At 44.9% G+C, this 14080-nt stretch overlaps 1 protein-coding gene and 1 non-coding gene across 14 annotated transcripts in view; both read left to right on the top strand.

Moving 5' to 3' along the window:
• Ep400 (E1A binding protein p400) overlaps positions 1-14080 on the top strand; it is a 95902-nt gene that overhangs the window by 55989 nt on the left and 25833 nt on the right. For 12 of the 13 annotated variants that reach the window (XM_090320373.1, XM_090320385.1, XM_090320384.1 and 9 more), the window contains 8 exons: positions 1821-1985; positions 4615-4773; positions 5638-5732; positions 6162-6433; positions 7064-7266; positions 7490-7659; positions 9721-9917; positions 13298-13409. In XM_090320373.1, coding sequence (XP_090176499.1) covers positions 1821-1985; positions 4615-4773; positions 5638-5732; positions 6162-6433; positions 7064-7266; positions 7490-7659; positions 9721-9917; positions 13298-13409 — 1373 coding nt within the window. The remainder of the gene's footprint in view (positions 1-1820; positions 1986-4614; positions 4774-5637; positions 5733-6161; positions 6434-7063; positions 7267-7489; positions 7660-9720; positions 9918-13297; positions 13410-14080) is intronic. The other variant, XM_090320382.1, reaches the window with a different exon arrangement.
• LOC150044912 (small nucleolar RNA SNORA49) lies at positions 8883-9014 on the top strand. The gene has a single exon (XR_016533016.1). It is a non-coding gene; the product is annotated as a small nucleolar RNA SNORA49 (small nucleolar RNA).

Genomic DNA, 14080 nt, shown 5'->3' with positions numbered 1-14080 from the left:
GTCCAGCAGCCGATAGGCCCACACTGAGGAGCGTATGGTGAAGTTCTGTTAGCTAACGTTGGGTTCCAAATACCATTATTTCTTTCCTGGCTTCTTAAGTGTTATCAAGTCCGAAAATTGGAGGAATATTTGCTCAGCAGACATATTGTAATAATATACCAGAGTAAAATATCACAATGTTCTTTTTCCAGTAGAGCACCTTTTAGTGTGGCCAATGGGATTAGCATGTTTTCAAAGCTCCTAGGGGCCTTTATTCTCCTGTTGGGGAAATTATCCTAACTTAAAAAACTATGGGCCGTATAGTTTTTGAAAGCTGCCTTATGTTTGTTCTTCCTGTGTGACAAAATTGTGTTAGGCCTTCCTGGAGAGAGAGAAAGGGAGAAAAGGTAGAGAAGCGGCTGAGTTCTTAGCTGTTGGTTTTTCATTGTGAGTGACTCTTCACTGCCATCAATAAAGAGCTATCTAGGCAGGCAGACGAGGGGAGAAAGCCCTCGCATACTTCCCATTTCCATTGGCTAGCTAGGAGGCTGTGCACTAGAGGAACATGAAGGAGGAAGCTGTCTACTACTTCCAGTTTTCCCCATTTTCCCTTTCTTGTTCATGGTTATCCTGTAGGTGTTTTCTAAGTCTTTTACTAACTATTCTCTTTCTGGTACCACTAATGATTTCAGCATGGGTTTTCTTGGGAGGAGCATTTGTACTTGGAAGTCAGCCATTTGGTTAAACTCTTTTAGCTACTCAGGTTTGGCCTGGGCAGACTATTTTGTGTTGGAGAGGTAATGTCAAGTTACATTGTTTTAAAATGTTTAAGCAGTGTAAAGTTTCACTTTTTTCCCCTACAGTAAATGTTATAGACTGAATATTACAGTATAATGTGAATTAGGATGAAATTTTAAATCTTAAAAACTTTACTTAGGTATGACTTCTTTTAAATACATTTCTAGATTTTAAAAATGTTATGGGCATAACTGAAGCTCACTGGTTTTGTTTTGTTTTTTTTTTTGCCAGTCCTGGAGCTTGAACTCAGGGCCTGAGCACACTGTCCTTGGGCTTTCTCAAGACTAGTACTCTACCACTTGAGCCCCAGCACCACTTCTGGCCTTTTCTGTGTATGTGGTATCAGAGAATCGAACCCAGGGCTTCATGGATGCTAGGCAAGCATTCTACCACTAGACCATGCTTCTTTTTAGTGGTAATTTTTTTTTTTAACTTTGAGCTTAGTTGAACACTTCTTCAGGTTTTGAAAGTCGAAGAATTGCTAGAGTAAATGTTTAAATTTATTACAGATAGATTTCTGCTGTTTTTGCTGTTTTTTATTGTTGTTTTGTTTTTTTGCCTGTCGTGGGGCTTGAACTCTGGGCCTGGGTGCTATCCTACTTGAGCCACAGCACCACTTTGTTTTCTGGTGGTTAATTGGAGAAGAGTTCCTTGGACTTTTGTGCCCAGGCTGGCTTTGAACTGCCATCCTCAGGTCTCAGCCTCCTGAGTAGCTAGGATTACAGTAGTGAGCCACTGCTCCCAGCTTCCAGCTTTTTTTTTAAAATCATTTGAAGAGAAAAGTAAAATGTTCCCTAATAGTTCAGTTAATGATATTAATACTGGATACTAGTTGTGATCAAATAGGTTAAAATCTGATATATTTGCCTTTTTCCCCCTTAATATAACGATTATTTTCTTGAAGGAGTAAAGAATAATACCCAGTTAGTTTCTAGGATACTTCAGTTTCTATAGGTGGTCATTATTTGTAAGACTTAATTATCATGTAAGAGTCCTAAAGTTTTCTCAAAATGGTGTTAACCTTTTTCTCTGCCTTTCAACAGGTGGAGAAGTAGTAAAAATAGCTCAGTTGGCATCCATCGCAGGACCACAGAGCCGCATTGCCCAGCCAGAGACACCTGTGACACTGCAGTTCCAGGGGAACAAGTTCACCTTGTCACATAGTCAGCTTCGGCAGCTCACTGCAGGCCAGCCCCTACAGCTGCAAGGTACTTGTGATGGCATGAGCTGAGGCCCTGTCTGCCTGGTGGAATGACTCAGGCATGTGAGACGCCCCTCTAAGGTTCAGGCTCTTCACCTGTCAGTGGTGCTAGCAAGTCATACTTCATAGGGTTGTTGAGGATTGGTGTCACTTGAGAGCTCATAAATATATGATAGTCTTTTTTACTTTTCATTTTATGTGTCAGTACTGAGGCTTGAACTCGGGACCTAATGCTCCTGCTTAGCTTTATGCCTCAAGACTGGTGCTCTACCACTACAGTGATACTTCCACTTCTGATGATAACTGTGTATGTGACCATGCATGTAACGTGTACACAAACGTGCCTGCACATACACACCAGTACTGGGGCTTGAACTTAGGGCCTGGGCACTGTCCCTTAGCTTTTTTGCTCAAAGCTAGTGGTCTACCACTTGAGTCACAGCTCCACTTCCAGATTTTTGTTTTGTTTTTTTTTTCTTGGGGGTAGGAGGTGGTTATGGGGCTTAAATTTAGGCCTGAGCACTGTCCCTGGGCTCTTTTGTTCAAGGCTAGCACTCTGCTGCTTTGAACCACAGCACCACTTCCGGTTTTCTGGTGGTTAATTGGAGATTGAGTCTCTTGGACTTCCCTGCCCAGGCTGGCTTTGTACATGGTCTTCAGATCTCAGCTTCCTGAGTAGCTAGCAGTACAAACATGAGCCACCAGCTCCCAGTCACTTGCAGATTTTTGGTAGTCAACTCAAGGTAGACTCATGAGCTGGGCAGTGGCTCGTGCCTGTAATCCTAGCTACTCAAGAGGCTGAGATCTGGCTGGAAGTTTGATCTGTTGCTTGCTTAGCATGCACAAAGACCTGGGTTTGATTCCTTGGTACTACGTACATAGCAAAAGCCAGAAGTGGTGCTGGGACTCAAGTGGTAAAGCTCTAGCCTTGAGAAAGCCCTGAGTTCATGCCCCAAGACTGGCAAAAAAAAAAAAAAGGCTGAGACCTGAGGATCACAGTTTAAAGGAAGCCCACGCCCGAGCAGAGACTCTTACCTACAATTTAATCACCTGTAAACCAGAAGGGGAGCTCTGACTCAAAGTGATAGAGAGCTGGCTTTGAGCAACAAAACACAGGGATGGCACCCAGGACCTGAGTTGAAGCCCTAAGCAAAATAAATAGTGTCTCCTGGACCTTCCCGCCAGGGCTGACATTGAACTTCTATCCCAGGATCTCAGCCTTCTGAATAGGATTACAGCACCACTACAGTCATTTTTACTAACAACATAATAGTTCTCTCTTTTATAAATCAAAATAGAAGTGCTTTCCAAGCACCAGTGGATTACAGTTTGGAGCAAGTTTGTGAGAACCTTGTCTTCAGCTAATCACCAGAAACCCGGAAGTGGAACTGTGGCTCAAGTGGTACAGTGGTAACCTTGAACGAAAAGGCTCAGTGACAGTGCCCACGCCCTAAGCTTAAGCCCCGGGACTAGCCAAAAGAAAAGGAAAAGGCCGCTTTTTGGCTCGCGGATGAATTGTTCAAGACTAGCATTGGTGTCTGAGAAATGATTTTCTTCTATATATAGGTTTTGTTTTTTGCTGAAATAGATTCTGCTATGTCACCTAGTCTGGTAGTAGCTGGGACCACAGGTACATGCCACATCTGATTTGACTATTTAACTTTTGGCTAAGAGCAACATGCTTTCTAGTTACTACTCGGGGCTTGAACTCAAGGCCTGGGCTCTGTCCCTGAACCTCTCTATGCTTAAGGCTACCACTTGAGCCACAGTACCACTTCCGGCTTTTTCTGTATATGCGGTACCAAGAAATCAAACCGAGGGCTTCATTCATGCCAGGCAAGCACTCTACCACTAAGACACTCTCAGCGCTAGTTACTATTAAAGAAAATGAGGGAATGAAAATTTGAGTAGCTCCCTGTTGTATTATGTGTGACTGCAATTTTAGCCACTTTAGCCCCTTTGAGTGAATCATGAGTCCTTAGCTCTCATCTTAAAGTTAGGATTTGAAAGTAGCACCCGCTGCAGTTGTTGCCAGTGCCTCCCTTGCAGCTTTGCTGGGATGAGGTGCCTGGGCCATCAACAGAGCAAAGACATTCTGCTGGTAGTTTCATAAGGTTGGATTCCACATCTCCCCAGGGTTTTGGATGCTGGATGTTAGCTCATCCATGAAAACTTTCGGTGGTCATTTGTTTCCTTGGCACACTCTTGGGAAGCAACCCTCCAGAGCAGCTACAAACCCAGGGGTACCTGGGCCAAACCCATTTTTCTTCAGATCAGTTGACACACAGCAGACTCTCACATGGATCTGGGAACTGGATTCTGTTGTGACCATCCTATCCTTGGCACAGCCACTAGGCCCCCACAGACCTGGACCGAGGTGTTTGTGTGAGGCATTACAAGGTGCATTGGACTTTGTCCTGATGTTGAGCAAAGCAGTGGCTCCTCAACACTTCTTTACTGGGGATGAAATATTTCCATCTTCCTCAAAGTGAGCTTTGCATCCGTCTGTTTGTGTAAATGTGATTTTTGGGGTATTTAGTTTGCTAGCTTGTTTATTTCTGTAACAGAAGTGATTGGTGTGTGCTGTAATGAGCACGTACCTGTAACTGACGCCTCTGGTGGACGTGTGATTGCAGGCAGCGTCCTCCAGATCGTGTCAGCCCCTGGGCAGCCCTACCTGAGAGCCCCCGGCCCTGTGGTGATGCAGACCGTGTCTCAGGCGGGTGCTATGCACAGCACCCTGGGAAGCAAGCCCCCAACTGCTGGCCCCAGCCCCGCACCCTTGACCCCACAAGGTAGGGTGTTCTGCTCAGGAGGAGGCTTGGTGTCTAGCTGCTCTCTGACTCTTCTGAGCAATTGGGAGGTGTTCTGTATCTGACTGTAGGCCCTCTGCACATCAGCCACGCTGTGACTGTAGCTTCCTCAGATAAGTTGTTGTATCAGCTTGGGTTATCCTCTTCCTCTTTTCCTTTCAAAGATACATAGAGTCAATCCCCACTGTTTTGAATTTGTTGTTCTGATCTTAGTTTAACAAGAGACTTTGGGAACCAGGAGAAATTCAGCTTGTTAACATGTCACCATCACACTTTCTGAGCGTACTTAAAGTGCTTGGGAGAGGGCCATGAGCCCTTGTGCATGCAAGAGTCAGACTTTTCTGGGTGACTTGTCTTCCTGACCTGCTGGGATTCTAGCTCATGCTTCACCTCCTGTCACCCCCTGTCAGCTTCTCCTGAAAGACTCCAGCTCTGCCGTGGTGTGTTCTGTCCTGGGCCTGGTGGGTGGGTTAGATGTGTGGACACAGCAGGGTGTATCAGGTCACTGATGGACTGCCCTCTTGACCAGAAGCTACTGGTTTACCAGTCATTTTGTGTACTGGTTGTGCAGTGGCTTCTGCTTCATTGTAGTCCCATCTCCAAGTCCTGATCAGATGAGGCCACAAGGCTGGGTGGGGCGGGGTGAGCTCTATGCTTGTCCAGTTGCCCAGTCACTGACTGTGGCTACAGTGATAGCCTCTACGGGATAGTCTTACGCTCCCAGTTCTTCTCATCTATCCTACTTGCTTCAGGAGTGGGCAAGTCCCTACTTTAGGCAGCCCATCTCTGGGACTGGATCCGTGCATATAGGCTTTCCTTCTCAGCTATTCCCTTTTGCATTTATAGTTGGTGTTCCGGGTCGAGTGGCAGTGAGTGCTCTGGCTATAGGAGAACCTGGGCTGGCTTCTAAACCAGCCTCTCCTGCTGCAGGGCCGACTCAGGTATGTTGCCACACTAAGGAGGTACATTGGAAGATTGTGAACTACCATATGGAGCAGGCAGCTTTCGAAAGCTGTTCGCTGTGCATGCCATGACAGTGAAGGCTGTTCAGGTCCATTGGGTCAGGAGTTCAGACATACTTGTGCCCTCTGAATTATAGTCCAATGACAGAAGAAGCTGAACTCGATAGTTGACAGCACTTTAAAAATTTTATTCCTCATATTTTCCTGGGCATGAGAAGTACTCTGTGACTTCAAAGAGAAGAGAAAGACATCTTCCTTTTTCTGCTTCCTTTCTGTCTCTAGTTCCCATGGAACAAGGATTATATATATTAAAGGAGACGCTATGCATAAAGGATCCAGGGTTTGGTGAGGAAACAACTTATTGTGTTGTCTTCAGTAAGTAACTTTTTCATCATATTTTTGGTAAAGGAGGAAAAGACCAGGCTTTTGAAGGAGCGGCTGGATCAGATGCATTTTGTCAATGAACGACGTTGTTCCCAAACCCCGGTATATGGCAGAGACTTGCTGAGGATTTGTTCCCTGCCTGGCAGAGGAAAGATGCCTTGGCTAGGGTCTTTTGACAGCAGCTTTGGGAATGGGGCTGGATCAACAAGCTCTTACGTGTTACCCTCAAAAAGCAAAGGTGATCTGATATTAACACTGAATCAGCGCAAAGAATCCCTTCAGGATATTCTTGACAGGTGAGTTAGACAACTTATATATAAGTGTTCTAACCTTTTTGTGTATGTGTATATTTTTTCACTATGATCTACTCATTTTCTTTGTACTTTTTCCAATGTTCTTATTTTCATATACTTCTTGCCATGTGATCTCTTAGGAATTTGCTTTTCAGGGTCTATGGCTTGGGACCAGAGGGTCTCGTTATTAGGTATCTCCATCAAGTCTTTTCAGAAAAACGTTCGTTGAAGTTGATACATGCCTGAGTTAAATGTTTAATTCAGAACAGGCGTATTGGAACAGAAGCCATCATGGGCTGGGCCTGTAGCCGGCCTGTCTGCTGTTCCTCTGTTCCAAGTTCTGACCCTGTGGGCAGAATTCCCTGAATGTTTGGCCCTGATGTCTCAGCTCAACTTCGGGACTTGAATGAAGAGCCATGGTCCAGAGAATGTCCTATGCTGGGCATTCAGACTAGGCAGTCTGAGGTGGTTCCTGGTCGCCATAATTGGCCACCACCTGCCAGGTCTGCCGTAGTGCTGTGAAGAATAATGCCACATGTTCACATCAGGTGCTCTTGTGGCTTTGCTTTGCACTCACATTACCAGAGGTTCTTGGGTGCCATGTGATGACCCCGTGTGCTTTCTGCTCCTCAGGGTGGCCTGTGTGATTCCTCCTGTGGTGGCTGCACCCCCTTCCTTGTGGGTGGCGAGGCCACCCTCACTGTACTGCTATGGGCTCCGGACCCTGAGGCAGCGCCTAAGGGAGCACGCGGCCCCCTATCTCCGACAGCTTCAGCAGCTGACTGCACTGCGTTCCTTACAGTTCCCGGAGCTGAGACTGGTGCAGTTTGACTCAGGTATGACAGACTGTGTTGGCACACTTCATGACCTAAGGGTGTGTGCTTTGTACCATACTTTTTTTTTTTTTTTTTTTTTTTGTGGTTTCAGCAAGGATTTATTTTTGTATGTCAGGGTAAAGTGGGGAGAAATGGGGAAACTGGGAGGAACATTTCCCGTGTGCCACACTGGAAATGGAAGTAAAGGACTCCTGTGAGATGTTCTTGATATTTCATTTCCTAGGAAAGTTAGAAGCTTTAGCAGTCCTACTTCAGAAGCTGAAATCTGAAGGACGTCGGGTGCTGATTTTATCACAGATGGTCCTTATGTTAGACATTTTAGAGGTGTTCTTGAACTTCCATTATCTCACCTATATAAGAATTGATGAAAATGCCAACAGTGAACAACGTCAGGTAAGAAATAACTTGCCTCAGGCTGGGAGTTTGGCCTAGTGGTAGAGTGCTTGCCTAGCATGCACGAAGACCCAGGTTTGATTCTTTGGTATGGCATACATAGGAAAAAAAAAGCTGGAAGTGGTGCTGAGGCTCAAGTGGTCGAGCTCTAGCCTGAGAAAGTCCAAGGACAGTGTGCTCAGGCCCTGAGCTCAAGCCCAGCACTGGCAAAAGAAAAGAAAAATAATTTGCCGCATTATATGCATTATATGACTTATTTAGATATATGACCTTGAATCACTGTCTTTTAGCCTCATTCCCAACGCAATGTAAGCTTAGTGGCACCCTGGTCCTTCTAGGCTAGAGAGAACACTTTGAAAATGGTCAGTCCGTCTCTTTTCCCTCCACAGATAGCTGATAGGTGACATACTAGGTGTTTCAGCTAGAACAGGCATCAGTAACCAGAAGGTGCTAGTGCCCTTCAGGAGGGAATTGTGGACCAAGGGTGTGAGTACTATGTAGACTGAAGTGTAAAGAAACACAGGTTGAGATAACACACTGAGAGGCTTACTTCCATTAGGCCCAATAAAAGGTTCTCGTACACAGTGCTGGTGGGAGTGCGCTTTAGCAGAACTTCGCTTTTGTTCTGTGATACTGGATTTTCATTAGGGGCCTCAAGTTTGCTGGAATTCTACCATTCAAACCATGCCCCCTGCCCAGTATAACATTCTAGAAAGCCTGTGTGACAGTATCGAACTCAGAGGTGGGTACCTGCTTAATAACTAAATTCATATTCAGGTAGCCAGCAATGGCAACACACCAAGTAAATATCTGTATGCATATTTGTTCATTGTAGAAAGTTCATGATGAGCCACAATCAAAGTCAGAGTGAATGTCCCGTAGTGAAGGAGTACAGAAAGCTCTGGGTTCATTTCGCTTGTCAGTAGACACCATCCTTTGGGTTTCATAGGGTGGATGACGAAGTCCTTGTCCACAGCATTCAGGACAGGCTTGAGTTTTATGGCAGGATGCTAGCTGGAGCGCTTATTGCCCCAGCACACTCCTCCTCCCCCAGACTCCTAAAGAGAAAGACCATTTTCTCGTAAGAGTGTAGCAAAATCCAATTTCTTCAAGGAAGAGGATTGTACCATTTAAGTTCTGTTTGGGCATGGAATTGATTTATAAGTTTCATGTTATCATTTTAGCTCATGGTTCACATATGAGGTTAGAGGTACCCTTCTTCACGTCCTCATCCTTACTCCAGGGGCTTTTTGCTGTAGAGTGCCCTGGCATTGCCTGAGGATAGAGGAGAAAGCACATCTCCCTCCCCAGCAAGACAGTGTTTTCTTGTGGGGCCTACAGATTGAGCTGACAGGAAGTATAAGACAGAGCACAAGGGTCTGGGAAGGTGACTTAGTGGTAGAGTGCTTGCCTGGCATGCATGAAGCCCTGGGTTCAACTCCTTGGTACCATATAGATAGAAAAGGCCAGAAGTGTCTCTGGCTCAAGTGGTGTAGAGTATTAGCTTTCAGCAAAAGAAGCTCAGGGACATTCTCCAAATCTTGAGCTCAAGCCCCACTACTGACAAAAAAAAAAGGCGCAACATCTGTTTTGTAGCTGATAAGTGCCTGTGCTGCTTATGCAGTGGACAGGTGTGTGGTCAGTATTGAAGGTGACCACAGGTGCAGGAGAGCCAGATAAGAATAAGATGTAGCCGGGTGTGGTGGCTCACGCCTGTCATCTTGTCTGTTCAGGAGGCTGAGATCTGAGGATCACTGTTCACAGCCAGCCTGGGCACTAAAGTCCTTGAGACTTATCTCCAGTTAACTACCAGAAAACCAGAAGTGAGGCTGAGGCTCAAGGGGTAGGGCAGTAGCCTTGAGCTGAAGAGCTCCGGGACAGCGCCCAGGCCCAGAGTTCAAGACCCATGACTGACCAAAAAATAAATAAATAAGATGTAGAGACCATGTGTCTGTACTAATTTGTAACAATGTAACTTCAGATTGGGAATGTTAGAAAGCTTCATAAGTCTCCCAGCTTTTTCCAGGAATATTAACACCTGACTATTTTGTTTCCTCTTAGGAGCTGATGAGGAGTTTTAACAGAGATAGGAGGATTTTCTGTGCCCTTTTTTCTACCCATAGCCGTGCCACTGGCATAAACCTTGTTGAGGCTGACACTGTGGTCTTTTATGACAATGACCTAAATCCAGTGATGGATGCCAAGGCTCAGGAGTGGTGTGATCGGATTGGGAGATGTAAGGATATCCATATATACAGGTGACTACCACTTGGGGCAGTAGTGTTGAAATGCTCATCATGAGAAGCTTTGTGGAAGATGTGTGGAAAACACTAGTATCACAAGCTCAGGCTTGTACTCTGAGCTACTTTAAAAGGCTGAGGCCTGCAGTTTGAGGTTTGAAGCCAGCCTGAGTGAAAAAGCCCGTAAGTCTCTTTGTTGTTGTAGTTGGTAGTGGTGGTCATGGTCTTGAACTTGGGGCCTGGGTGCTGTCCCTGAGCTCTTTTGCCCAAGACTAGCACCCTACTACTTTGAGCTGTAGAACCCCCTCCATTTTTTGGTAGTTATATGTATCATGGACTTTCCTGCCCAGGCTGGCTTTCAACTGTTATCCTCAATCTCAGCCTCCTGAGTAGCTAGGATTATATGCCTAAGCCACCAGCACCCAGCCATAAGATTCTTACCTCTATAGCCACCAAAAAAGCCAAAAGTGGATCTGTGACTCGAGTGATAAGAGTGCTGGCCTTGGGTAATAAAAGCTCAAGGACAGAGCCCAGAACTTGCACCCCCTCCCACCCCCTGCAAAAAAAAAAAAAAAGACACACACACACATTCATATTATATATATATATATATTATATAGGCACTGGTGAAGCAATCTTAGCTACTCAGGAAGCTGAGATCTGAAACTAGGCCAGTCTATGAGAGTCTTATCTCTAAAAACAAAGGAAGCCAGAAGTGAAGTTGGTGACTCAAGTGGTAGAATACCAACCTTGAGCAAAATAAACTCAGTGCCCGGGCCCGAAGACTAGCAAAAGAAAAGTTACTAATGAAGAAATGAAAGAACCAAAGAGTTTTCTATAATTTAATTTTAGAAGTTTCTACTATGTCCGGTTTGTTTTTTCCTTCAGACACATTTGTATGCCTGCTGCTTTATCTGATTTTATTTTTGGGAGGGGGGGTGGGGGTCGGTGGTAGGGCTTGAACTCTGGGCCTGAGCACTTTCCCTGAGCTTTTCAGGTCAAGACTAGTACTCTACTACTTTCAGTTTTCTGGCTGTTAATTGGAGATAAGTATATCACAGACTTTTGTGTCTGGGCCAGCTTTGAACTTCAATCCACAGATCTCAGCTCCTGACTAGCGAGGGTATAGGCCTGAGTGTTCTTTATTCTTGACATTTGCTTACAGTTGTAATTTAATTGTGCAGTTTAGGGCCTGTTAGCTTACTAGCTTTTGGTGTATACATGTTATACTTGTTTGTTTGAACTGTTACGGAATATAAAGGATCTCTTGAAAGAATTTAGATCTGAATTTTTACCTTCAAGCATAGAAATTTTACCTGGACAGACACAGTAATTGGGGGAAATGGAGAAGGCCACATATCATTTTTCTAAATTTCTGGAAACATTTGTTATTATAATATACTCATCTTGTATAGTAAGTATTGCTGCACACTGGCTGTTTCTGAGGTAGAAAAAGTCATTGTTTTCCACTTAGGAGCAAAACAGTTCAAATGGGGAAGACAGGTCAATCTCTAAAAGCACTGAAGGTAGACACCATACAAGTAAATAGGTGAATAATCACTTGGGAAGTATAAAATAGGTCTTAATTGTTGGGGAAAAAATGGAAAACAAAGATGCTCTTCTTTAAAAGTGTGGAGCTAGAGAACTTAGGAATGTAGTCAACCCTAGGTAGAAAAAGAGCATGAAAAGTTAGTCAACTCACTGATAAGCAGAAAGATACAAGTTTAATGATGGAATATCTGTAGACACACTAGACACATAGCAAGCGTCATGGTCTAGGAAAGTGTTATGCGACGCAAAGTTTGCTGTAATTAAAATGTTGTATCCTTTGCCCCATCATAACCTATCATAAAAGTCAGGGTGGGGGGCCAGGAGTGTGGCCTAGTGGTAGAGTGCTTACCTAGCATTCACAAAGACCCAGGTTCAATTCCTCGGTACCGTATACATAGAAAAAGCCAAAAGTGGTGCTGTGGCTCAAGTGGTAGAGCTCTAGCCTTGAGAAAGTCCATGGACAGTGCTCAGGCCCTGAGCTCAAGCCTAGGACTGGGGGGGGGGGGGGGGGAGTCGGGATGGACTTTTATTGTAGCTGTATTCACATGGCACAAAATAGGAACCAAGGAATTCCTGTGACAGGCAGACTCCCTCCCCAGCACTGGCCCCCTGGAGGAAGGGGCCAGAAAAGCAGGTAAAATGCAAGGGTGTCTGCTTAAAAAGGCACCTCTTTACTCTTCACAGGACTTACAATAGCAATTTAAAACATTAGTTTGTGGGCTGGGACTTTGTCCTAGTGGTAGAGTGCTTGCCTACCGTATACAAAGATCCGAGTTTGATTCCTTGGTAACCACATGCATAGAAAAAGCCGGAAATGGTGTTGTGATAGAACAGTAGCCTTGAGAAAGCCCAAGGACAGTGCACAGGCCCTGAGTTCAAGCTTCAAGACTGCCCCCCCCCCCAAAAAAAAAATTATCCCTTTGTGCTGGGCAGTAGTTGAAGTGGTAAAGCACCTGCCCAGGTACTGCCAGAAAAAAAAGGTTGCTCACTTCATGTATGGCATCACACATAGAAGGTGATACCATCTTCCTGTGTTTATGCAAACTGTGGTCAGTGAAAACATTTCATTTCAGTGTTATTTCAGAATGAGCAGGATTGAGGTGGGTTCTCTCCTTCCTCCCACTGTTACATAAGCAAGTCATTTGCAGTAGTCGTGCATTAACAGGATCAAGGCTTGAGTCGTTTTGTTTCATTTTCCCTAGCACCTGGATTGTCACTCTGCTCCATGCTCCTTGGTAGACTTGTTAGCTAGAATACTTATTTCAGGATTTTTATGGGAAAACTCCATCTCTTAACATTCTCGTGAAAACTTGTTAATATTGTTGGAGCTTTTCTGGATTTTAGCATTCAAACAAGCATTGTGGGGAAGTAATCAGGTGGGCCTTGTTGCTGCTCTGGGAAGGTTGTGCATTGTCTGATATGTGAGTTGAATGCCTGGAACACCTATGTGTTTTACCTCAGGTAAAAAATGTCCAAGTTAGATTAGAATGGAAGCAGCAATTAGGGTAGTGCTTATCTTTACTCGTGGGATCAGAGAAAGTTGAAAGAAGACAGAAATGCTCATGGTGAGTCCAGAAGGACTAAATGGAACATTTCCAAATGGAGACTGACACGGGAAGGGAGAGTGCCAGGCAGAGGAAGCCCATGTGAAGCAGTGTGGAGACCCACCAGGCTTTCAAGGAGCTACGGTTGGAGGGAGACTGAGTGCTGGCAGCCTAGCAAGTTCTCACCAGTTATGGGCAGACGCTGCTTCTCTAGCTGACATCCAGGTATCTCTAGCCTATTCCTATGTATCCTGATGATTTAATTGTCACTGTGTATGTATGTATTTTTGTGTTTTGTTACAGGCTTGTAAGTGGCAATTCTATTGAAGAGAAATTGTTGAAAAATGGGACTAAAGATTTGATTCGAGAAGTGGCTGCTCAGGGAAACGACTATTCAATGGCATTCTTAACTCAGGTATTTCATTTGCTTGTTTGTTTGTTTGTTTAGGTCTGAGACCAGGACTTGAACGTGGCAACCGACAATTTCACCCATTGGCTAGTGCTCTTCCAACTAAGCCACACCCACAACCCCTTTCTGTTAAGAATTCTTTGGGTTGGTTGCTGATGGCTCACACCTATAAATCATGGTAACTCAAGAGGCTGAGATCTGATGATCGTGGTTTGAATCTAGCCCAGCCAGGAAAGTCCAGGAGATTTTGGAGCTGTAACTCAAGTGTGGTACAGTGCCAACCTTGAATGAAAAAGCTAAGGAACAATAATAGCATCTGGGCCCTAAATTTAAGCCCCAGAACTAGTCCCCACCCCCCAAAATTTTTTCTTTGGGGGCTGGGAGTTTGGCCTTGTGGTAGAGTGCTTGCCTAGCATGCACAAAGACCTGGGTTCAATTCCTCGGTACCACATACATAGAAAAAAGCCAGAAGTGGTGCAAAGGCTCAAGTGGCAAAGCCCTAGTCTTAAGAAAGTCCAAGGACAGTGCTCAGGCCCTGAGCTCAAGCCCAGGACTGGGAAAAAAAAAAAAAAAATTCTTTGGGAATTTGGACGTGGATATGGACCTATAATTTCAGCATCTGTGCGACCAAGGCAGTAGGATAATGAGTTCAAGGCTAGCTTGGGCTACACAGTGAA

Source organism: Megascapheus bottae, chromosome 28 (assembly GCF_031878675.1).
Source record: "Megascapheus bottae isolate mThoBot1 chromosome 28, mThoBot2.hap1, whole genome shotgun sequence".
NCBI lineage: Eukaryota > Metazoa > Chordata > Mammalia > Rodentia > Geomyidae > Megascapheus > Megascapheus bottae.
This window is presented reverse-complemented; position numbering and strand designations above follow the sequence as displayed.